Genomic DNA, 27,477 nt, shown 5'->3' with positions numbered 1-27,477 from the left:
TAACAGAAAAACATATTAAAATGTGGATAATCTTTCTTTGACTTTCACTGTAATACAACTGCAAAATGCTGATAAGCATGATGAACTCATGTTAGATTTGGTAGTAATAAGAAAATAATAAAAATAAAGTCTCATTATATCGAGTACAATATTAGATGGTAACTTCATATACCTATGGTCCTTCATCCTCATCGCTCCCTATATTTCATATTTAAATTATAATAATCACCTGACCTGTCACCATCAGACAACCATCACGATCAAGTTCACAAGGAAATGGTTCCATTACAACCCTTGTTTACATGAAGTGATATTTATATTCACTTCTTTGTTCCCTGTGCAATTGCAATTTGATTATTATCATTTCTTTATCGTTTTTTTTCTTAATTTGTGAATTACTATATGAATTGACAGTTGTATTACTGTTGTATTATATTGTACTGCCATAAATTTGATTTGTCATTGAAAAGATGTTTTGTTACACTGTATGTTGAATAATTAATGAAATCCCTTTTTAAGGGAAAATGAATAAATGTAAAATCATGTAGATATGTACATTTGTTTTCCAGTCAAATTTATTATCCTGGAGGTAACAAATTGTTTATATTTAATCGAACCTATATGTTGTAAAGACATGTAATTTTTATACTTATGCTGTAAATACTACAATCACTGTTGATCTGTGCAATTCAGCCATTTGGCTGCAATACAGATATTTCCATAAAGACCTGTCTAAACTACATGTATATAGCAAAATATACATGTAGCTCTCTAATTTGTACTTTATGTACATGAATAGACTGTAGAATATGACGAGCCATATCCACATTGTCTATCCCAGTAATTTATTTTCGTTTGATATTGAACTTGCATTTAAAAGAATAAAAAAGGAACTCAAAATTACAGTTTAATTTTTTTTTCTCGCCAATGCTTCTCAAACTTTCTTGGCGTAGACTTTTAACCTATCATTTACTTAACCCCCTAACTACTGGAATCTTTCAACTTGGGAGAATTCAGAGAGTCTTCACACCTAAACCCAATGGACTGTCAGCTATGTGTTGGCTATAGACTGGCTATGGGTTAACAACATTCACATAATCACTATTGACTCGCTTTCATTCTCAATAATAGTGAACCTACATTCAGGAAACAAACCAAGGCCACTGGATTTCCTTTGATGCTAAGAAAAACTTCATCAGATTCAGATACCCCCATGCATAAACATGGTGCATTCTAATGAATAAACTCGATTCTCCCACCTGACCATAACATACATAACTACATTAATGTTAAGACAAATCTGGCTTGCACACAGGAATTAAGGCTGAGTTTTCAATTAGAAGAATAAGTCAGAAAAGGGGATTTCATCTATGATTTATCCCTTGCCAGGCAATGATTCTACCACCAGGCCATCATCAGATCATTATACAGTCAAGTGATCTTGAAACATACACTTCAGCTCCTCAAGTCATTGGTTATTATTCTAAAGTTGGATTTAATATAAACTCTGGTTTTAAGTTGCGGCTTAATTATGGACAGCCACTTGTGACACAAATACATGATCAATCAATTTATCAGCTCAACTGACTCTCACATAATTCACAACTATCTGGAAATAGTAACTGAAACAGTTTTCTTCATCATTAAAGCATGACGAAAGAGCTGAGTAAGCATTGGAAATAATGTATTCAATTCAGGTCAATCATAAAAATACAGAATAAAAATTTGATAAAAACATGGGATTGGGAGCCCCTGGAAGTTTTAACAAAAAACTTGCGGGTGGGGCACCACTTTGTAAACACAGTATTGACATTTTTTCTCAGAATTTTTGCAGAGTTAAAAAGACAATAGCCTAAATTAAACAAGACTTCAGAATATGGACCAAAATGTCTACTTCAAACTTCTCCAGCAAGCGTTCTGAAATTGCACAACTCATAAACCTTTATGGAGTTCAGGGTTGCTTGGTTTGTTGTTTTTCACAGAAGGAAACTAAACATTCCCAAATAAGGTAGCTCTACACAATATTGATCAATCGTTTGATAAGGACTATATAGAGGTAGTTGCATGGTCTACTAAGTACACTTTTTCAGTTAATGTTCTAGTTCAGGCCTTATTTAAGTTTGGTAAGACTTAACAATGATATTATGGGAGGATATTTATTTCATTTCATTATGAATAAGACAGAAGCACAGTAATATACTCTATTCTTTTTCTTCTTCTAATATGGGCAAAGACATAAAACATGAACAAACTAATGAGACTTAAAAGCCCAGTTACACAATCATTTGCAATCGTTAAATGGTTAATCATAATTATATAATTATTGCACATTTATATTGCATACTGACTTTCCAGCAAATGATCAGAAGTCTTGTTTGTTACTGGGCCCATTAGAAATCAAATGAGTAATCAAATTATTTCACTTTACATAACTCTTTATAAGCACGCAGGATAAACCTAATAATATAATTTCATAAGGCTCAGATCAACCTTACTTTTCTTTCTAAACTATGCTCCAACCTCTGATACATATACAGGTGCATGCAAATTTTTTCACCTCCTCCCCCATCACATTTTGTACATTCTGGCAAAATGAACAAGAATGAATCATTCAAGCATAAATAGATTATTACAAATGAAAAACCAGAGCAAAAGTCAAGGTCGATCACTCATAGACCACCCAATTGCAATTTTCACATACAATCGATGGGAGGTTGAATAATTTTGCATGCAACTGTATAATTCTCTGCACTTCATTCACTTACTGATGTTATATTCCTGGACCAAGTTAGTGTAGCTATATATGGGACTATACCCGAAGATAACAATCATGACATCATCAATGATATGAGCACTGTGACCCTCCAAGGCATAGGGTCCATCCGTCATGTTGGTCCATGTTAGACTAGGAAGATGAAAGGACCACATCTCTGCTGTTATAGCACTCCCAAACAACGATCCACCGTACATATAAAATGTATCCTGCAAAAATCAAATACAATGTAAGGTGAGAGCGCTCATCACTACAGGAACTGCATTTACAAAAAAAGGACTAGTGATATTTCTGAAGAGAGTGAATATTAAAGGGGGGAATTACAGAGTAATTGAAAGAGAAGGGAGGAAGGGGAAGAAAGAAAGAAGGGAGGAAGGAAGGAAGGAAGGAAGGAGGAAAGAAAGAAAGCAAGAAAGAAAGCAAGAAAGCAAGAAAGCAAGAAAGCAAGAAAGCAAGAAAGAAAGCAAGAAAGCAAGAAAGCAAGAAAGCAAGAAAGCAAGAAAGCAAGAAAGCAAGAAAGCAAGAAAGCAAGAAAGCAAGAAAGCAAGAAAGCAAGAAAGCAAGAAAGCAAGAAAGCAAGAAAGCAAGAAAGCAAGAAAGCAAGAAAGCAAGAAAGCAAGAAAGCAAGAAAGCAAGAAAGCAAGAAAGCAAGAAAGAAAGAAAGAAAGAAAGAAAGAAAGAAAGAAAGAAAGAAAGAAAGAAAGAAAGAAAGAAAGAAAGAAAGAAAGAAAGAAAGAAAGAAAGAAAGAAAGAAAGAAAGAAAGAAAGAAAGAAAGAAAGAAAGAAAGAAAGAAAGAAAGAAAGAAAGAAAGAAAGAAAGAAATAAAAGAAAGAAGAACAAGAGAGAGGATAGAGGGTAGGAAATCAGGGAAAAAGTAAATAATTTAAGAGAAAACACTACTAAACAAGGGCCTCAGGAAACTGCATAATTGTCAGAATATTTTACTCGCTAAATGACGTAAATGTAGCCATGGTTGAAGATTTCATGTAAAACATCATCTTACGAGGGAGCAGTACAATGTTCATTGCAACATTGCCAAGACCACTCTTATTAAAATGCTTGTTTTTCTATATTTATATCTCCATGAAGACAATGAAATGGTCATACCTCGTATGACCAAAGAAAGAAAGAAAGAAAGAAAGAAAGAAGACCAAGAGAGAGGATAGAGGGTAGGAAATCAGGGAAAAAATAAATAATTTAAGAGAAAACACTACTAAACAAGGGCCTCAGGAAACTGCATAATTGTCAGAATATTTTACTCGCTAAATGACGTAAATGTAGCCATGGTTGAAGATTTCATGTAAAACATCATCTTACGAGGGAGCAGTACAATGTTCATTGCAACATTGCCAAGACCACTCTTATTAAAATGCTTGTTTTTCTATATTTATATCTCCATGAAGACAATGAAATGGTCATACCTCGTAAAAGACTGTGGAATGTGAAAATCTTGGTCTGGGAAGGACACCGTAGTCTGCTTCAGTATTGATGACCAATGATGATTCTGATGGAATGTTGTATCTGAAACAACAAAAATAAGAGAGAAAGAGGAAATGAAAAAAAAAGTTTAAACTTACATTGCATCTTCCATTACAACCATCACAATTGGCATTTGATCTATATTCATTTGTCTGCAAAGTGGCTACATGTAACCTGGGTAAAATATGATATTATTATTAATAGTAGAAGTATGGGATATACCCTGTGGAAGTATATTTTGGTGCAAATTTGTAATTGATTTTCAGAGTTGTTTAAAATGTATAAATTTTATATTTTTTAGCACTGTGTCCAACAGGCAAACTGTAAACAGGCAAACTGTAAACTGACAATCTTTAGATTGAATGACATTATGTACATGGTAAAACAGAAATGAACAAGACGTGCCTTTAATAGCAGAAGCTTGGAATGATATACAGAAAGAATACATGATCTACTGATAGATGTGATAAACTAAAGTAATGGGAGAGTTGTTCACAAGTGACGTCATCACACATCTTTATCGCATTGCCAATGAGAGGATCTCCATACATTGTAGCATTAGTGATCGCAATATTCAAATGCTCATAACGTTCTCATTATTTGTCTGATTTTTCCTAAAACTTTCGTTGATCTGTTTCTTTGATTTTTTCGTTTCCACACAAGCTTTCTTGTTCCAAAGGTTTCATTTCCCTTTAATAATACTCTTTCCATGGGGAAAATCATTGAGGGGACAGAATCTAATCTGGAAATTTGAAACCTTTTATAACTCATTCAATCAACACTACCATGATCATTGTATTCATAATATACCTGTACATGCACTCATCAATATATTGAAATCCTCACATACATGTACACACTCTACCATTCCAATAGCACACACCTTCCTCTCACTCCATTCCATGGGACATGTAGTTCATGGTCATGCACCGATATGGAGTTCATTTTGGAAAATGTCATCAATTTTAATAACAGCAGTCTGTTTGTGGGGCGCCCCGTAGTCGTTTATTTTGTTGATGGAAAACCTTTCAAAATACTAAATCTACATCAGAGGACTCCTATAGAAATTGATCCAAGACAATAATTGAAATGAATTCAGTTCATCAATATCATACAATATAAAAACATGTAATTAAAAATATCCTGGGGGAAGGGTTGAATAAATGCAGGTGTTAAACACAAATCTCCCATGTCAATAATGTTACATGTATTGCTTTTAACAGACCTCCCAACTTCTGGGAATGAAAAATTGTATTCAGTGATAAAAAAAAAACTACATTTTATAATAAAATGCATGGCACGCACACTCATTGCGGCATTCAAGCTGCATGCAAGCTAAAATGCGCACTGGTTTTAACAAAATTATTGAGAAAAAAAACAAGTTACCTGAAATTACATTGATCCAACAACCATATTTGTGTTGATTTTTTTTTTACAAAATCATATTTTTTAAAGAAAAAACGTACTGTCGTATTTTGGTTGCAAAAACGTACTAAATACGCCCACAACGTACTGGTTGGCAAGATACTAATAACAGAACATGTAACAATAAAATAAGTTCTACTGTCATGCACACACACAAAAAGAATCGGTTGATTTCAGCTTTTTTAGTGTTGTTATAAAGATGCATAAAAGAAAGGCTCACCAAAACAATAAAAATTGTCACATGCAACAAAGCACTGTTCTCCATCTCAAACTTTCTATTTTCACAACATTACTAGTATTCCAATTAGTGGCCAAGACTGTAGTCTCAGTGTACGTATCTCTTCCATGAAATACTCATTCATTTATTCATTTCATGATAAATTGATGCATGCCTGGATCTGAAAAAAATCAGTGGTGGCGGTTTGTGGTTCCTCGGCATCCTTGCTCCCAATGCCAACTGAACTCTAAAGCCACACTAGTAAAGTGGATTAGGCTTCATGCATTCAAGATGGTATTGGATCTGGACAGGATTTCATGTAGTGATTCATCAATGGCAACTTGTTATAAGCTACTGAAATCCTTGCATCCTATTGGCTGAGAACAATTCATCAATGAAACTCGGTGAAAGGATACTTCATGAAAGTGTCTCGTTCAATGAATCCCCAATACATAGCTTGGAGAAGATGACAGAGTAATGGAACTCTTAAGTCATTTGACATTCTTGTTGCATCAATTCTTATTCATGGCCAAACCTGGCATACTGTATATCTTGGAATTACTCAAAACAGCTCAAAGCTCACAAAATGTTCATTCTGTTCATTCTCATAACACTCAGTCAAGCAATAAATTTCACTATACCAAAGCTAAAACACAAAGTTTACTTAATTCATTAATGCATACTGGCCCTTGTATATCGAACAATCTTTCTGATAATATCAACTACCACATTTTCATTTAAAGCCAAGTTAAAATATGTGTACATATTAATATTCAAAATAATTTTTTCCTGCCTAATCCTACATTTATCCCCCCCCCCCTGTCCCCCATCCCCTTTGTATGTATGCTGGTGATTGTTGACGCTGTGTGTATATTTTTCATTTAATTTTCTTATTATGTATTTACCTTGTTTGAGAGTATGTTTTTATATAGGCCTATAAACTCTTCAGTAGTTTCCGTTTTTCTCTTTACATGTCATTTTCATTCTTGTACATGTACATATTGTATACTGTTTATATGTTGGTGAGAAAATAAATAAATTTCTCTCTATCACTACCATAGATCTTGAGTACTGAGCATAATAATTTGCATAATTGTCTTGATGGAACAACCTAGAAAATAATGAGGTCATATAGTCCGGGTTATAACTGAGCAAGGTGCCACTTGGAGAAGGAGAAATTTTCATATAGTGCCTCTAGACCAGTTTTTTACGCTGAATATGAATATATGAGGTAAACAGGCTGCATCCTGAAAATTAACCTGTGAGGGCGCTTTTTTCAAAATGGCCGCCATATTTTCCGAGAATTTGAATTTTCGTACATAGATTTTGACATAAGCATTCAATTGCCATAAAATTAGTGTCATATGAAAGCCAAATAAATTCTCTACAATTTGGTACTATTTATAGGGGATAAGTAGGTCATTTGGCTGAGATTTTAAGTAGAAAACTGCATTTTTTGTAATTTTTTCCCAAAAATTAAAAATTTTACAAATACATGATTTTACATAATTCTATGAAAAATTATTCAATTACCTTGAAATGTTCCTGAAAACTTTATGGATATACTATTATCATGTGGATGAAATTTCAACTCTGTATCATTCTTTTTAGCAAATTTATAAGGTATCAAACTTGAATACTTCAATTTCAGAAATGTCGCTTTTTGTATGCATTTCCATAGATTAATACGTATAACATGTATAATACATATATGTATAATGTATAGTTAAAGCTTAAATGCAATTATCTCCGCTAGTTAATCACTTGCAGAGTTAAGAGTAGGCTTTTCTCTATCAGCTACATAAAACAAAATGTTGGCACATCGAAGCCTAACATTTTCAGGGGGCGGGGGTGTCGAAGTCCTCCCCCCCCCCCCCCCCCCCGTTGCTATATCATGTTGTTGTATATTGCCTATTTGTTAGAAAAATAACTGTTTTTTGGAGCACCCATTGAGGCCAAAACAGGCATTTCTGTTATACAGTACATCCACTTTAATTACTTTAAAACCACTTGGAGAGGAAAAGAGTAGGCTTTGTTCTACCAGCTACATCAAAATAAGTAGCACATCGAAGCCTATCCCTCTCGGGGGGGGGGGGCTGTGGAAGTCACCCCTCCCCCTATTGCTTATTGCTAATTTTTTTGGAAATTCACCATTTTGGACCCAACATTGAGGCAAAAAAAGCGTTTGTGCTTTATTTTATTGATTTGAAAGAGTAGAGTTCGTTCTATCAGCTACATAAATAAGCGCAGCACATCGAACGCTAGCCCTCTCAGGTGCTGTCAAAGTCACCCCACCCCCTCCTCTATATCATGAATATTGCCTATTTATTGGCAATTTCACCATTTTGGATCACCCATTGACATGATTGAGGCATAAGGGCATTTCTACTATATAATTATCATACAGCCAATTTTATTTTCTTGCTATTACTTGGAGAGAAAAGCATGGGCTTTGGTGTATCAGCTACACATTATTAAGAAGCGCTTGCACATCGAAACCTAGCCCTCTCAGGGCCTGTCTTAGTCAACCTCTCCCCCTCTATATTATGTTTATTGCCTGTGTATTTGAAATTACACCATTTTAAATCACCCATTGAGGCAAAAGGGCATTTCTACTACATGTATATAGTACAGCCAATTTTATTTTCTTGCAATGACTTGGATAGGAAAGAGTAGGCTTTGCTCTATCAGCTATATATAAACAAGTGCTGGCAAATAAAAGCCTACCCCTCCGGGATGCAGTTGAAATCACCCCATGCCTTTTGCATTATTGCATATTTATTGAAAATATCACAATTTTGAAGCCCCCATTTAGGCAAAAAGGCGTTTCTGATTTATAGTTCTTCCACTTTTACTGCCTTGAAACCACTTAGGGAGGAAATAATAGGTTTCGCCTTATCAGGCACATATAAAGAAGTGCCGGCAAATAAAAGCCTGCTCCCTTCAGGGGACTGTCGAAATTACCCCCCCCCCCCCATCTTGAAATTCACCATTTTGGAGCCCCCATTGAGGCAAAAAGGCATTTCTGATATATAGTTCTGCCTTTTTTCACCCTTGAAACCACAAAGAATAAAGGCTTTGCTTTAAACAGCTACATATAAATTCATGCTCGAAAATAAAAGCATATCCCCGTGAGAGGGCTGTTGAAATCACCCCGCCCCTTTTTCATTATTGCTTATTTGAAAATTCACAATTTTGGAGCCCCCATTGAGGCCAAAAGGCGGTTCTGATATATAGTTCTGCCAATATTACCGCCTTGAAACTACTTGGGCTTTCCTCTATCAGCTATATATAAAGAAGTGGCTCTACTATATACCAGAAACACCTTTTTTGCCTCAATGGGGGCTCCAAAATGGCGAGTTTTTCAATGAATTGGCAAAAATCGTAAAAAAGGTGGGGTAACATCTATAGTCCCCTGAAGTGGGTCAGGCTTCGATATGGCAGCAATTCGAAATATATAGCTGAAAGAGGGGAATCTACTCTCCAAACTCTTCCTCTCCAAATGGTTTCAAGAAAATGAAATCGGGTGTTTATACAGCAGAAGTGCATATTGCCTCAATGGGGGCTCACAAATTGTGAATTTTCAAATAATTAGGCAATAATGCAAAAGGGGTGGGATGGTTTGACAGCCGCCCAGATGGGTAAGCTTCAATGTGCCAGCACTTCTTTATAGGTAGCTGATAGAGCAAAGCATATGCTGTCCTCCTTAATTGGTTTCAAGGCAGTAAAAGAGACAGAACTATATATCAGAGATGCCTTTTTACCTCAATGGGGGCTCAAAAATTGTGAATTTTCCAATAAATAGGCAATGATGCAAAGGGGGGAGGGGGTGATTTCGACAGACCCCAGAAGGGGGTAGGCTTTTATTTGCCAGCACATCTTTATAGCTGATAAAGCAAAGCCCATTCTTTTCTCTCTCAGCGGTTTCAAGGCAATAAAAGTGGCAGAACTATATATCAGAGACGCCTTTTTTCTTCAATGGGGGCTCCAAAATGGTGAATTTTCAACAAGTAGCCAATACCGAAAATTAGTTTTTTAACTTTTACAGCCGCCTGAATGAGATAGGCTTCGATTTGCCAACACTTCTTTATATGGAGCTAATAGAGCAAAGCCTACCCTTTCCTCTCCAAGTCATTGCAAGAAAATAGAATTTGCTGTACTATATAGTAAAAACGCCCTTTTGCCTTAATGAGTGATCCAAAATGGTGAATGTCCAATAGATAGTCAAATACCGAAAATTGGTGAGGTAAATTCTACAGCCCTCGAACATTCTGAAGGGGATAGACTTCGATTTGCCAACACTTCTTTACAGCTGATAGAGCAAAGCCTACTCTTTCTTCTCCGAGTCATTGCAAGAAAATACAATTGGCTGTACTATATAGTAGAAACGCGCTTTTGCCTCAATGGGTGATCCAAAATGGTGAAATATCCAATAAAATAGGCAATATACATGATATAGAGGAGGGGGGGGGTTGACTTAGACAGCCCCTGAGAGGGCTAGGGTTCGACGTGCCAGCGCTTATTATGTAGCTGGTAAACTCTACTCTACCCTACTCTTTCCTCTCTAAGTGGTCTCAAATCAATAAAATTGGGTGTACAACAAAGCACAATCGCTTTTTGGCATCAATGTTGTGAATTTTCAAATAAATTGGCAATATTAAGCAAAAGCTCCCCCTCCCCGAGAGGGGTAGGCTTCGATGTGCCACTTCTATAGATGTAGCTGGTAGAAAAAAGCCTACTCTTTCCTCGCCAAGTGGTTTCAAAGCAATCAAAGTGGCTGTACTGTATAGCAGAAATGCCTGTTTTTGCCTCCATGGGTGCTCCAAAAAACAGTTATTTTTCTAACAAAATAATAGGCGATATACAACAACATGATATAGCAACGGGGGGGGGGGGGACTTCGACTCCCCCACCCCCTGAAAATGTTAGGCTTCGATGTGCCAACATTTTGTTTTATGTAGCTGATAGAGAAAAGCCTACTCTTAACTCTGCAAGTGATTAACTAGCGGAGATAATTGCATTTAAGTTTTAACTATACATTATACATACATGTATTATACATGTTATACGTATTAATCTATGGAAATGCATACAAAAAGCGACATTTCTGAAATTGAAGTATTCAAGTTTGATACCTTATAAATTTGCTAAAAAGAATGATACAGAGTTGAAATTTCATCCACATGATAATAGTATATCAATAAAGTTTTCAGGAACATTTCAAGGTAATTGAATAATTTTTCATAGAATTATGTAAAATCATGTATTTGTAAAATTTTTAATTTTTGGGAAAAAATTACAAAAAATGCAGTTTTCTACTTAAAATCTCAGCCAAATGACCTACTTATCCCCTATAAATAGTATCAAATTGTAGAGAATTTATTTGGCTTTCATACGACACTAATTTTATGGCAATTGAATGCTTATGTCAAAATCTATGTACGAAAATTTAAATTCTCGGAAAATATAGCGGCCATTTTGAAAAAAGCGCCCTCACATGTTAATTTTCAGGATGCAGCCTGTTTACCTCATATATTCATATTCAGCGTAAAAAACTGGTCTAGAGGCACTATATGAAAATTTCTCCTTCTCCAAGTGGCACCTTGCTCAGTTATAACCCGGACTAATAGTAATCAGGCTGTGAGGGCATCTTGTCTGCACAACTTATCTGACAATTGTGTAAGATAAAAAACAACATTCTGCCTCTTGAGTAATACATTTAAGACAAATAATGCTGATTAAACCATGAAATCTGTCCATGTATACTTTATGATCATTTGACGTTATCATTAGTCTGTTTTTACAATCATATTACAATTAAGATTATGACTTGACTTTCCAACTTTGCATTCTTAGCCATTGAAATGCTCACAATTTTCATGGCTTACAAATTCTAGATCCATACAAGTTATTTGAACATTAAACAGTACCGAATTTGAAGAGCAGTAGAATGATAAATGCTCAAATCACTGCATGAAAGATTTTCATTAGTGCGTCTATCATCAATGTAGGCGAGCGGCACATTTGTTCTAGTTGGACCGATGCTATGGGTTTGGAGAGGGCTCACAAATCATTATTAAAGATCGGTATCGCAGGAAGGCTGTATAAACACCTTGCCTTTTATGAAGAGAACGTGCTTCTTCCTAAGAGATTATTATTGGGAGTGAGGAGTGTGATAGGGCGTGAAGTTAGGGGTATGGAGGTTTAAAGGAAACCAAACCCAAGAAGAGAAGTAATTTCATTTAAAAGAGTGAAATGAGACGAACAATTTAAAACAAGTTTCATCAAAATCGGTAATGAAATAAGCAAGTTATGGACATTTAAAAAGTCTTGCTGTACATTCTATGGGGATCCTCAAATTGGCAAGCATGCTTCATAATGGCAGATTTTGTGGACAACTCTCCACTTGTTCTGTACACAAATTTTCGGATTTTCCCCTTTATCTTTCAAATTGCATCTTGCCTCCTTCTGAGCATACATATATATGTTATGGGAAAATATAATTCACACCTCATATGTCAAGGTCAGGAAAGACAGGAAGAGATAATGTGAAATATGTAAAATAAAGGGGAAAATCTGAAAATTTGTGTACAAAACAAATGGAGAGTTGTCCACAAAATCAGCCCTTTTGAAGCATGTTTGCCAATTTGAGGATCTCCATAGAAAGTACAACGAGACTTCTCAAAATTCCATAACTCGCTTATTATATAAACGATTTTGTTGAAACAAGTTTTAAATTGCTCCTCTAATTTATTCTTTCTGATAAGATTGATTCTCTCCTTGTATTTTGGTTTCCTTTACGGAGAGCAGGAAGTCTTACAGGTAGCAAAGGGAAGCGATATAGATATTTAATGAAGAGGGTAGCAAGTGTACCAGAAGAAAAAATAATTATAGATTCATGTAGCTTTTACATCACGTCTTGACCTATTATTGAAATGTTAAATCATCGTCTTTCGCTCGATGCCACTTCTCAGGGGCCGCGAGTGATTTGAAAATATGATATAATGTCGGGCCATCAAAAATCGGTTTGGCCGATGATATTTGAATTTCAAATGGATGCACCCATTTCTTGACACAAGTTAATGCGTTCATTGTTTGAATGAATTGTGCATCAAAGGAGTGGCGTAAAGTAACAGGAAAAGATAGATGTATTTCCTGAATTACCATTGTGCTTATAGAGGGAAATTCCCCTGCCTCGATTGAACTGTTGCATTTAATAAAGATCCCTGAAAGTGATGGTTGATTATTGCTGTCGGAAATGATTTGAAGATGAGCATGATTAAAACATGTTAGTCGTGTTGGCCTAATAAGGCACTTCAGATTTCATATGAATAAATGATCCAATATTTTTTTACTTGTGAAGTACATGATATAAACAGTTTAGGTTTATAGGGCATGTGTATCACTGGGGCTTCCAGGGACTCAACACCCTCGACCCCTGCTTGGGATGATCAATAATTATAAAAATAATAATAATAACAATAATTATAATAATAACAACAACAACAATGATAACAATAGCAACAACAATAATATTATTTCTATGGCACCTTTTTTTAAAGAGATAAAAAGTGCATAAAACAGGATTATGTAATAGCGGTCCACCAGCCTCCCTGAAAAATCACCAGCAATCACCTGTCCAAAAATAAAATGTAATGACTCAGCTCTAGTATTGACTCAGGAGAAAACTTTGCTTTGTTTCAAATTTTTTTAATCATTAGCAATAACAAGTCAATTTTTATATGTGTAATAACATATGAAAATATGCTTCATCATATAAAGCATGAAGCTTTAACAGCTATAAGTTGTTACCAAGATCAGCATTATTTTGCACATACTAGTAAAATGAGCTAATGACATAAAGGAAGCAGAAAACATTTTTTTTTTAGAGGCAACAAATCTATGGATCAATCAAATACTTGGGATGCATTTATGAGCAAAATACTTGTCTGAGCTCACCCAAATGTGTAATGCACAATGAAGCGTTTGGTCTCATCATGCATCAACACTATAGAATGTTTAATGAATCATGCTCATTGTTCATTAGGTCCATTTTTACATTAAATATTTCATAAGAATGTAAAGCATTTGTACTTAATTGTTCATTGTTATTAGAATGTTATTCTGATAAATAAAGAACGAAAGAGCATTATCTCAAATATGGAATGTTAATTTGGCACGCCGGAGTTATTTCTTTCCAAAAATATACAGTCAATCACCATGGAGATGGTAATGTACGTACTGTATTATGTAAATATTTACAATCAATGTTTCTGCTGTTTAATATTGCCAAGTATTGTTTTAATGATTGACTTATTTTTGGTTATTCATTCGCAACATATGATAAGGATCACTTTTTTCAGCTTTTAGCAGTTTTAAGTGCATGATCCATGACATTAATTATTCCAGATAATATTGATCAAATGCATTTATATTCACACAAAGATATAAAAACAGGTCAAACAAAATCATTATCTACAATAAAATGTGTAGAGCAAAGGAAAGACATTAAAGAGTCAGAAAGAAGATAAAGGAGAAACTTCTGAATTTTGAATGAATGTGTATTGAATTATGTGGGGAGCCAGTGTATGGGGAACTGCGCTGTATAGGAGGCGATGTATGTAAAACCGCTGTATGCGTAGCCTATGATATAGGCGTAGGCTGCAGCTTTTGTCTTTGCCATTAAGTTTACAAGTCTGATGCTATTACATGAAATGTTATGGGGCCCATAACACAAAACTTAGCAAATGATCGTAGAACATTTTTCTATGATTGATTCCATTGACTACTATGTACAATCAAGCGTAAGATTAATCGCTAACCTTTGTGTTATGGGATCCTGATGTGGAAGACTACACATCGTGGCTGCAAAACAGTGCAAATATTTGCAATTAACTACTAAACTTATGATTGATTTTTGGACTGGAAGTTGACTTGCAGGTGATTGCAAGTTTCTTACATTGCCACTTGAGCCTATCAAAACCAAGAATTGAACTAAATTACCAGAGCTGACAGTTTATTCAGTATTGAAAACAATCATTTCACACCCCCAAATCTTGTGTATAAAACTGATTTAAAAAAAACTTCAGCCTTTCTTGTGATGGATATGAACACTCACCTGGACATGGTTATATTTTCTTTCTCGTTATATGTATATCCTCCAATGACCCACAGGTCATCGCCGATCAGGATGGTACTGGCCGCGCCCCGCCCTTCACCGATAGTGCCCTCTTTTATCTCCCAAAGGCCATCTTCTTCCAGCGTCCCACAGTCTTGTCCTGCGGAAAGAAAACAATACAAGAATATAATCATGAGATTAGTCTGAATGTCGAACCCTTGATAATCAATCAGGGCAAGTTATTGAGAAAGTTATCATGAAAATGGTGAGTTTTGGTTTCACTATACCAAGTTTTTAATATATGTTTAAAGGGATACTCCAGGCTGAAAATATTTATATCTTAATAAATAGAGTAAAATTCACAGAGCAAAGTGCTGAAAATTTCATCAAAATCGGATAACAAATAATGAAGTTATTGAATTTTAAAGTTAGGCATTATTTTGTGACAATAGTTATACATGTATGCACACCATCATGAATATTCATAAGGTGGGCTGACGATGTCACATCCCTACTTTTTCTTTTTCTTATGTTACATGAAATCATAATTGTTACATTTTTTCATACATGTGTAAATGATGTGTCTCCATTATGATGACATACGTTGCGACAATAATGCGCATTTGTCAATCCAATTGGTTTAGTTCTTGGTAGAAACATTTTAAACAAACCTAATTTCATATAATAAAAAATACAAAAGAACAAGTGGGGATATGACATCATCAGCCCACCTAATGAATATTCATAAAGACATGCCTAGAACTGTTTCACCGTAATAATGCAAATCTTTAAAATTCAATATTAAACTTTGTTATTTGTTATCCGTTTTTTATCAAATTTTCTGCATTTTGCTCTGTGAATTTTACTCTATTTATTGATATATACATATTTCCAGCCTGGACCATCCCTTTAATCAATATGTGAAGTTAATTTGTGACAGGAAATTAATGGATGACTGTATGTATCAATCATTTGTGACGAAAATTTGTTGATATTTAATAAATAGAGTATGAAAATATATCATAAAGTGCTGTAAGTAGTAATTTCAATGACAATGAGTAGCTGTATTTTCTTGGTCATTTGGCTTCGTCAATAATGTGATTTGAAATTTTTGAGGTTTTAGATGTGAGTGAATAATTCAAAAAAATGCAAAAAAAAAATCAAAACTGATTTTTCTTTCCTATTACTAACATCAATTAATGAGATTAGGGACGAAAAAATACCTTAAATAAACAAGAAACAGTAGTCTCTGAGAAAAATTGTTCTGGCCATTGAAAATAATCAAATATCTGGTGTTTTCTTCACGTTATGCTGTAATCTATATGCATTTAAACCCTTCAAATTTGCAAAGATTTATGAAAAAACAATCAGACAATAATGTTATCACACACAAACACATAAATTCAAAACAAGGAAATTTTAAAAGGTTTCAAACTGTGTTAATGGCAGTAAAATATACAAAAGAAGATTTTTCAAAAACTTTATACATCAGGTCACCGTAAGAGTAATATGATTTATTCTCTTTTTAAAGATAACCATATACAGTACATGTATGTGCCATTAATGTATACATGATTTATTTTCTTGTGATGGAAAACCATAACTGTAATCATACACAAAGGGTATTATAATAAACCCAGCCTTATTGGATAAGGGGAGGGAATCATCAAAATACTTTCAAACAAGCTCATTATTACCCTATCCGGCAGACAGAGGCCCTCTAAAGGAACACACAAACATTTTAAAGGAGAATGAAACTCTTGGAGCAAGTTAGCTTTTGTGAAAGCAGAAAAATCAAAGAATAAGATCAACAAAAGTTTGAGTAAAATAGGACTAGCAATAGAAGAGTTATGAGCATTTGAATGTCGAGATCACTAATGCTATGGAGATCCTCCCATTGGCAATGCGACCAAGATCTATGATATCACAGATGAACAACTCTCCCCTTTTGGACACTGAAAATATACCCCAAAACATCTCTTTTTGCTCATTCGAATCATATGACAACGATTCATCAATGATATAATGTTGTGAAACCTCTGTACTTGTCCTCTCATAAAGAGAACACCTCACCTTGTGATACTCTAGAAAAGTGAAAATATAAATGAAATAAGTACTAAAGTAATGAGGGAGTTGTACGTGTGTGACATCACAGATCTTGGTCGCATTGCAAATTGGAGGAACTACATGGCATTAGTGATCTCAATATTCAAATGCTCATAACTTTCTTATTATTCATTCAATCTTCCTCAAACTTTCAACAATATGTTTCTTTGATTTTTCTCTTTGATATGGATTCAGCTGGTTTCAAGGGTTTCATTCTCCTTTAATAACAAGCAAATTCAATCCTCTTCAAAGGTTTTGAGGGAGATTTATTTTTGTCATTCTGATCTTGGAATTCAAAAGTTATTCTACACTTTTTTTTCTAATTAAAGGTTAGGAGGAATTCAAGGTAGCTGGAGGTTTAATAATGGGCTAAAGTTAAAAATGATTGAAAGTATTGTCAAAATTCTATGAAAAATAAAATACAAAACATAGGTATGAATAGTTCCCATATTTCTTTTAGTATATTATTTATTATACAATATCAAAATGGATAAAGCACTGAATGATGATTTTCAATTTGTGCCCTCACTACTAAAATCTTTTATGACTGTTTTTCTAATATTACAGTACATCACAAGGGCCATGGAAACGGTGGGGGGGGGGGTTGTTCAGCCCCAAGCACTTTAATCCAAAACCGTAAAAATAACCATCTGATTATGATTTTTGCATGGTCAGCCCCCCCCCCCCCCACTTTCAAAACCGTTCCGCGGCCCCTGCATCACAAGACAATGTTTCATTCCATAACTCTACAAGCATAATAATAGTAACACTATGGTAGACAATTTACTTTTCTTGTGATAAAAACAAATAACCAACTTTTCTTCGACCCATCCAATATTATCCTTGCCGCCAGCAAGCGCTTCCCTCATATCAACCCCAAGGCCATTCATTATTGCAAGAACGTTTCTTCTTCTCCAGCACAATTGCAGAAGACGACTTGATAATACCAAATTTAATTGAGCAAAGAGATTTAGCCATCTTATCAAATCTCCCCTGAGAAATCTCTGAGACGTGATTGAAGGTTGATGGTAATATGGTCTGCTGAAAGCAAACAAAAATTCTTTGAACCACCTTTATATAATTCAATGATTGTCCTTCTCTTACTGTAAAACATATTTGAATCACAAAATAAAATAAGTACTACAGGAATAAGAATGATGAAGAGAGTAAACTTTCCAACAACAAAAAATACTCAATATATTTAATATACCGGTACTCCTGAAAGTGTGAACTTATTTGATTTCTTCAAAGTAAAAAACAATAAATATGCATTTGAAATTATGCAATAATAAGCAGAGAGATGCACTTCTTCATAATAATCAATACTGATAAATGCATTGTTTGAGTTTTGCATCACACTGCCACTCTCCCAGATGCTAATTGCCAAATTTTAGACAAGAAAATTGATGAAGCCGATGATCTATTGGAGAGGGCCTCATGTAAAGCAATTAATAATTAGGCAGAGAAACTGACCAAAACCGGGGCCCCGTCTTACAAAGAGTTACGATTTATCCAATCAATTGTAACTCTATGGAAATCCATCAGTGTCATAATTTTTTATACAGTAAATTGTAAAATGTCCCTTGTATACAAAGAAGAACACACCAAATTGTCAAAAAATCAATGAATTTATGGATATACATGTACATTAATATCTAGAAATTTCTTTGAACAAACATGCATTTTATATGTTGACTTTGCCGGCTTTCCATAGTTGCGATTGATCAGATCAATCGCAACTCTTTAGAAGACGGGCCCCCGGGTGATATTGTGGTGAGAAGAGGAAGAGGGTACACATGTATGTGATGAGTCATAGTGAATGTTCAGGGAGCTGAAATTAATGCTCTCCACTCACTGCTTTCACACCCATCCAATACGAGAAAATAACTGGTATCTTCATACCAGGACAACCAAATCTGATATACATGTATCAGGTCAAACTGAATTACTTGTGAAAATTTGTTATTTCTCAAAGGAAAATACAGTATAAGAGTTTCGAGATACATTTCAAAATTACAACAAGAAATAAATAGCAGAATTAATCCAAGGTCAAAAAGATTTTTGAAGTTTAAAAGCAAAATAAAAGTTAAATTTCTTAAAGAAAGTATAAACATGTAATAATGATAATCAACAGAAACAATAACGATAATAATAATAACAATAATAATGATTTAATAATTTCTAACTTTGGGATCGACATTGCACGCAGGCACAGGAAGCGCACAGTGCTAGAGTACTGTAATGTGACTGTGATGCTTCAAAAATGAAAACCATATGTATGGCAAAAGCGGAGGAAGGATTCACCGAAAAGGGTCAAAATTTCGCAAATGAAATGCGGCAAATTAATTTCCCACCTCCTGGACCCTGGTAAACAGCATAATTTTATGCAAGCCAACCGAACCACGCCGGCCAGTGCAGCATATAGCATGCATGCACTAGAGCGCGCACGCAACAGATGTCAACTATTTCCCATATAAAGGCATTGCAAATTTCGGCCTGTCCACTGCAAGCGATGGGTGGCGCACTGTGTTGTGAAATGTGAATCTACCGAATTATTTGGGAATTATTGTGATGGAGTGGGTATGAAAGCATATTCTGATTCACCTTGCCTTACTATCAATACAACACTTCTCAATCAAATATACAATTAGCCATGTACTCTGGATATAGTCGACAGGCTGTGCACAGTTGTGAAGCAGACGTAATAAATGACACTGGATGGCACTAAAAAAGAAATGCAATTTAATAGTGGGTCACCTGAGTGAATATTCAATTAAATAAAATTGATATTGCAGAGATCATCACATATCTTGTGTAAAAATCTGAAGAAGTTTCAATTCTCTGTGCTTAAAGGAAAAGTTCACCCTGAAAAAGTTATTGTAAAGATGGCAAAAAATTAATAGAAAATATTGGTGAAGGGTTGAGGAAAATCCATCAAAGATTTTAAAAGTTATAAGAATTTTTATTTTTAATTGCGACTTCATATGCAAGCAGATGCATGTATTTAAAAAAGTAATGAAATGTCATTTTCAAAAAAAAAAGAAACTGGTTTTTACTGTAGGCCTACCTTCACACCCGCTCCTGAAAGAAAGCTTATTTTAGTCATAATGACCCATTCATCATTTTTTTTTTATTATGATTTTTACATGGGAATGCTGCTCATATATGACATCAAAAATCAAAATAAAATTCTAATAATTCTAATCTTTAATAGATTTTCCTTACACCTTCAATATTTCTTTCAAATTATTTTTCCTGGTAGTTTTACAACAAACTTGTTTATATGAGGGTGAACTTCCCCTTTAAATAAAATCAGCAGAACTGTGGATGTAAAGGAGCAGAGGAAGAACATACATCTACTTGATAGAATGTTACAATGAATGAGAAGGAAAAAAATGGAAAGGGAATGAGCTGAGCAGAAATTATGGCGAGTGTTATGAAATGATTTAAAATCACTGAAATCAGTGACTTGAAGGAAATCTTTATTGCATTTCTATATTAAGCAAGATCAATTCGCCCCATTTCACAATGGCAATGTCTGTTTCGGTGTTATTTCCACTATTAAAGTATCACACAATATATATCAAAATGAAAACAGAAATGAGTCTACTGTTATCTGTGAAATCATACTACCAAAATAATACGAGTGATAAAAGATTAGATGCTTTGTAGTGTCAAGCTACATGTATGTTCCACTGGTGCCCAGTGCTCATAGGGATAAAGTGTGGGAGTATATAAGACAAATAATATTTGGTAACCTAATAGTTCTCATCGGATCAGTAACCATAGCAATTATTGTAAACAATGCAAAGGCAAAGAATAAGGGTATAATCTGATAATAGTCAAATACCATTTTGTCACGGCAGTTCGTTCTTAACCCCAGACTATTCCCCCTGCTAATTTATTTTCCTGTTCACACCACTCCGGTTTCATCTGAACCCTTGTAAATGGAAACAGTCGCTGTTCTTACACATAATTTGTTAATCCTGCCCCCCCCCCCCCCCCCCCCCCCCCGCTGCATGAAAGCTACCATTATGGTAACTTGGTAACTTCACTGTTAGAAAATTTATCCTTAAAATAAAAGAAGTTCCTGCAGCAGAGTCTCGAGAACACCTGTAATCTTACCAGATTGCGTAATCTTACAGGAAATTGGTATTTTGTGTACGTAACATTACAAATTTCCTTTAAGAAAACACCCTTTTCCCCTTTTTAAACAGACCTGTTCTGTTAAATTGCAGAAAAATTCCTGTTTTATGAATTTACAGAATGATTCTGTTCTTGCTTTCTGCAAAATCTTCTTTTTTTCTGTAAAATCAGGGGTTTTTTTTAACAGTGTTGCATGGAATCCTTGATTTTGATTGGTTGTTGATCAGCGTTACCATGGAAGTTACCATTGGATGGCAAAGTTACCATAATTATAACTTTTATGCAACGGGTCCCTGGACCAGGGGTAGCGACATGTATTCATGAGTGCTAATCTCTGATTGGACAAGGCTGGGTCCATCGTGTCTTACTTACCATAGCCCTACATGTACGTAGAGTTTTGGGTTAAAAGAAATTTTGCTTGTGAGAAAAAGCGGAACTTCTAATTTCTTAATAATAATTTTTTATGTCTAGTGCCAACATAAAATGACATTCAGCCTGATATCAAGTTGGTTTTAATAAAACTAAACTGAAAGGTGAATGAAATATATATTAATGAAGGTTGGCAAAAATCCATCAAATGTTAACACAGTTAGGAATCATTATAGTTCATTTGTGAAAACTAATGCAAGCAGCTGCTCCATAGGCCAGCACTCAAGTCATTATATCAACTTCAATTGTGTATTTTTTACAGTAACTCTTCATGGTGATTTAATTTTTTCATAGCATACAGTATGTGAACTATTACGTGTCTCATTTTCGTTTTCTTCACAGCCCTGGAAGGGGTTATCTAGACAAGCATTCAAATTTGCATTATGAATCAATGTAAACGATCTGAAGATTCCAATCACAACTAATTATAGTTACAGAAAATGTGGTTTATTTCTTATTCCCTGAATTAAAATCATTTTGCCCTTCCTTTATATTTTGTATCAACAACTTTCAACATACTGAATTCAAACACCTACAACTAGAGGAAAATTCTATCGAACTGAAATCTAGGAAGAAAACTAGATATATGATGTCTAACACTGGATGCAAATTAATCAATTCCTTTCTGGGGTACATGTAGCATAGAGGTGTCAAAACATGTTTCAGGGTATCTACATGTATAGCAGGTGATATACGCAAATGAATTTTTAGGGTTCAAAATTCCTTTTTGAAACGTGCACTACTGAATTACGCAAATTTTACTGCTTCGTGGGGACTATTAAAAAAGTATTTACGAAAAGTGTAGGAATTAATGAGAGTATATGCTTCAGGAGTTCTGCCTTGGGTTCATCTACAGTGAGAAAGAGCTAGTCATAATGTCAAAATTGTATATCTGATCACAGTTATGACTCACACCATGACTTAGCCTGACAGGGTTACAAACCAAATAATTGTGTGTTTGACCATGGAAGCCATGGTCTTTACAAACATCTTTATAGCAATGACTTCCTTTTCAAGTGTGTCTTCAATCATCAAAGAATCTCCCATTAGGTGGTTTCAGACCGCCTCGAAGTTCGTCAGTTCCAGGTATTCTCTGATTGGGAAATTTACCCCGATCAGAAAATACCAGGTATTTTGGTAATGTGAAAGCAAACTACGCGTAATTTCCCCGAAAGAAAATACCCGCTAAATAGTAGGTACTTGGCGAAATTACGAGAACTTTCGCGGGGATTTTTCCAAGGTCGCAGGTATTTTGGCGATGTGAAAGCAAATTACGGGAACTTTTAGCCCAGCGTGTCGTTGGGTGCGGCACCGTGGGTGGCTGCTGGGCTAGTAGTTTTGAATCTCGCGCCTTGCCTGCTTATCAGACCATACTGCGCATGCTCCTAACTTCAGGAATAATATCCCGAAGGGTATGTTTTGGGGCGGTGTGAATGCAGGAATAATTAATAGGTATTTTTTAGCCTAAAAAAGTTCTCGTAATTTAACGGGGATTCTTATGATCGAGGCGGTTTGAAACCACCTATTGAGTCATGGCATCTCACAGGTAGTAACAACTCATCATAAATGTATTAACAGTTACGGGAGTGCAAAGGGGATACAGCATCTCAATCTCATGTGTAAACAATTCATCATAAATGTATTCACAATATGAGAGTGCAAATTTATAGGGAACATGAAGGCAACAGGCAATTCGCCCTCATGACACCCCAAATCGCCCCTGAAATTCCCCAATGACATTCTTTTCTATTAAAAGTCACCAAAGATCACAATGAAGTGTTTTACAGTCTCATAAAAAAAGGGGAAAAGCCTACAATTTTTATGACATTTCCCCCCAGTATTTCTAAATTTCAAACAAACTGCACATAGAATTTCAGTTAGAATATGAATGCATGAAAATAATTCTCAGTATGACATTTTAATTCATTAAAATGTCATGGAAATATAGATTCAGCTCTTTATATATATTGTTTTTCTGTTTCTATCATCACTTTCTATGTACAGGTAATTTGCACATCAGTAGTGCTGATTCAAAGAAAATCACAAATATAATCATGAAACGGGTGAAATGGTGAGATTTCAAAAGTAAAAAACTATTTACATTCATCAAGAAATTTCCTCATGAACAATCACTTTAAAACAATCACGGATATAAAACAAATTTTTTCCCTTTCAATGACATCATTTAATGTTGATAACCGGATGATTTCCTATAACAAACAAACTATTTCTCAAATCATAGAACCGTATGAATTTATGTCACACTTTTCCAACAATTTTCTTGTAACTTCCTGCTCATTTCTGTCAGTCTCTCTCCCTTTCTTTCTCTCTCTTTCTCAAATCATAGAACCATACGATTTATGTCACAGTTTTCCAGCAATTTTCTTGTAACTTCCTGCTCTTTTCTGTCAGTCTCTCTCCCTCTCTCTTTCTCTCTCTCTCCTTCTCTCTGACTCTCTCCCACTTATTGATCTGTAAATTGCAAGCTCATTGACAATATTTACTCATTTGTATCAGTTCCTGAATGCACACACATTGCTTCCTGATTGTCAATAGTATACACACATCTTGAAGTAATACGAAAGTAATAACCCGTTTTATACTGAACAATTCACAGTATTTCACTGCTGTAAATATACTCAGCCAACCTGTCTGTATACATGGCTCGTTGTTTGATATGTCAGGCATATGTTTGGCAAATTGTTCTTCTCCATGAGCATCTTTCAATATTCTTATTCTTGAGAACATGCTAAAAGGTTAACTAGCCTTGAGTTGATATTAGACATGATTTATAATGCATTTTGTTGTGCAATAAAAGGATTTTTGGGTCTAAATGATTAGCAAATTATCAAAGCATATTGCATGAAGAGCCAATATTCATTAAATTGAATGGATTTATATACAAAAAATTGCTGTACAATATCATACTGCACAATCAAATAAATAATGATCATTAAATACAGCAATAATTATATTGGATGGCTTTTTTCATGGGATATAAATTGCCCTATTAAACTCATAAAACATTTCTGGTATTTCATTCTCAGCCATCTAACATAGGCCCTACATGTAATATGATCATTTGTTACAGCTATTCAAGGGTATTGTAAGAATACATATATGATTAAGGTTTTAAAATATATATTGTTCAAAGTTGATAAACTCTAAAATGTTTTAGAAATTGGGTTCAGAAAGCCTTTTTTAATCTAGCACAAAGTTTTGCGATCAAAAACACTTTGAGATAAAAATGCAGTTCTGCATAGGTTACAAACAAAAACTTCTTTGCTATGTCATTTAAGTTACTCTCAACAATAATACATGTATTCCTGTTTTACTATTTGATTTCATGACCCAAGTATACAAAGACATGGGAAAAGCACAGGCTCCTCCTATCTGGGTCATTGAGCACAATACAGCAGCACAGTGACACAATGTCAAGGCAGGTTTTCCGACTGAACAAGTTGATACACACACCTTTCTCTAACATGCTTGCAAAGCCATTTGGAAAGGCATGTGAACATAGCCATAGACACCCACAGTCGTGGTCTAGTGGTCATTAGTCTTGTCTTTCAATCTGAGGGACATGGGTTCGATTCCTAAACGTGGCACGTTTTCCTTCGGCAAGAAATTTACCCACATTGTGCTGCACTCAACCCGGGGGGCCGTTTCATAAAGCTGTTCATATGTTAAGAGCGACTTTAAGAAGGACTGGTGATCCTTTCTTACGCGTTAAACCATCGCCAATTCAATATACCACTTACCGCAAGAAGGGATCACCAGTCGTTCTTAAAGTCGCTCTTAACTTACGAACAGCTTTATGAAACACCCACCAGGTGAGGTAAAACAGTACCACGTAGGAAGAAATTCCTTGAATGCTTGAGCGCCAAGGTAGCCAAGCTAAAGCCAGGGTTATAATAATAGCAGGGACTGCTGGGAGAACAGTTTTCAGAACTTAAGTGGCTACCCCGGGTAAATATACCATTGTTATTATTATCATTACCCTAAACCAAATAATATATGTGATTGTAGAAAATAGAAATGATTTCAACAACAAAAATGAAAGAATAGATCCTACCTTTGAAACCAGGTGGACAAACGCAGGCTTTGATGTTGCTATCACAGTAGCCCCATCCACTGCAGTTATTAGGACATGCAGGAATATCACAGGCTTCTCCGAACCATAGAGGATCACAAGAGCAGTTTAGATGATAGCTGGAACAGTTCCCATGACCACTACATCCATTACCTGGACAGCTCTCGATACTGTCAAGAAAAAAAAAATCATGAAACATCCCACAGTGGACAAATATTTTTAAAAATACAAAAACGAATTCAGAGAATAAGCAGAGAAAATCAAACAAGCATAACAATAAACGTTTCACCAACATCGGATTTGTACATGTATAATAAGAAAGAAAACATTTCCATTTTTCTCTCATTTTCACACCACCCTGATACCATGTTAATTTTGATAAAAGCAGAAGAATAAGGCAAACATATTGACGTGTCAGCAATATTTTTCAAAGAATAACAATATAATGTCTTTTTAAAATTCAGATGCGAGCAGTTATTTTCCAATGTGATATGAAAGTTCCATCTGATGTCAACATATCTTTTCTCTTTCATCTTCATTATTTTAATTCATTGTCATTACAAAAAACGCATACTTGTGATTGGTTGGTTGGCGTGCGCATGCAAGTACATGTACACCCATGGACCAGCACACAAGTCCATTGCACACTTTATGTTTGATCACTATGACAATCAAAATTTAAGATAACTTTGTGAATACCAGCTCTAATATCAAAGATCCTACTTGCCATTGCATTTTGTATAATATCATATCATCACGACATGTACTGTACATGTATGGCATCTATTTAGAACATGAACCCAGACAAAATTACCACAACAGGGGGGTGTTTCACAAAGATATAAGTCCGACTAAAAGTCAATTGCAATAGTCAACTTGCAAGCGATATTTGACATGAAATTTCACAAATACAAGATCTAATTATCTGAACAATGTGGTGATGCATGACATACTACATGCAACATGAATCAAAGAGCAATTTTTCATCAGACTTTGTTTGTGAAACATCCCCTTCCCTTTTTTTTCCTTTGGATCCCAATTCTGTTGATAAAGGGTGTTTTCTCGCAGAACTGTCATGCCAATAGATATTCAATCAGCCCAATTCTGTGGATGGGCATAATGTATGGAAATCAGAGTCTTTGACGTCAGATGTACATTAGCACCATACACCCATCTCTCCTTCATTTTCTTCTTTTTGAGAGGCATTTTAGATTCATCATCAGCAAGATTTGTCAATACATCCCTTGCTACGAGCTTCCTATTCCATTATTCACATGCATATTGCCTTCAGGATCGTTTTATTGCCCTCAATTTTAACAATTTCCTCGAATTTCATTCTAATCCATGTAGCCTTCTACATGTATGTAATTGTCACAACTGCAACTCCCTATACCATGCTCAAGCCCATCTCGAAAGGAAGAAAAAAAAAACGTATTCAACCTTGATTTTAATGAAAATTTATACTCTTAGGGTTCTCATAATGAGGGCCTCAGTAGAAAAGAAGTTGAAATTACTGCCTAATTGTTCATCTGACATTTCAAAAATTATCATTAAAAAATCTTTAATATTTCAAGATCTGCAATAACATCAAAGAGACCTACATCTTGTATAATTGCACAGGGCAAGATTGTTACTCATTTCTACCCTAATTGATATATCCAAAGTCCACTATGTAATCCACATTAATCAT

The 27,477-nt window shown here is 34.9% G+C and overlaps 2 protein-coding genes across 2 annotated transcripts in view; both read right to left on the bottom strand.

Moving 5' to 3' along the window:
• The window catches only part of LOC129272532 (attractin-like protein 1), a 60,090-nt gene extending 38,467 nt beyond the window's left edge, over nucleotides 1-21,623 (bottom strand). Inside the window, exons 1-4 of the mRNA XM_064107897.1 lie at nucleotides 21,530-21,623; nucleotides 15,014-15,173; nucleotides 4,196-4,295; nucleotides 2,766-2,982 (exon numbers count right to left, since the gene is read on the bottom strand). Coding sequence (XP_063963967.1) covers nucleotides 2,766-2,982; nucleotides 4,196-4,295; nucleotides 15,014-15,173; nucleotides 21,530-21,623 — 571 coding nt within the window. The remainder of the gene's footprint in view (nucleotides 1-2,765; nucleotides 2,983-4,195; nucleotides 4,296-15,013; nucleotides 15,174-21,529) is intronic.
• Nucleotides 21,624-23,997: 2,374 nt separating this feature from the next.
• Nucleotides 23,998-27,477, bottom strand: part of LOC129273012 (attractin-like protein 1) — a 33,259-nt gene continuing 29,779 nt past the window's right edge. Inside the window, exon 5 of the mRNA XM_064107428.1 lies at nucleotides 23,998-25,957. Within this exon, the coding sequence (XP_063963498.1) occupies nucleotides 25,696-25,957 (262 nt within the window). The 3' untranslated portion in view covers nucleotides 23,998-25,695. The remainder of the gene's footprint in view (nucleotides 25,958-27,477) is intronic.

This window comes from Lytechinus pictus, chromosome 12 (genome assembly GCF_037042905.1).
Source record: "Lytechinus pictus isolate F3 Inbred chromosome 12, Lp3.0, whole genome shotgun sequence".
Lineage (NCBI taxonomy): Eukaryota > Metazoa > Echinodermata > Echinoidea > Temnopleuroida > Toxopneustidae > Lytechinus > Lytechinus pictus.
The sequence above is the reverse complement of the archived record's forward strand: the minus strand, read 5'-3'. Positions and strand labels throughout refer to the sequence as shown.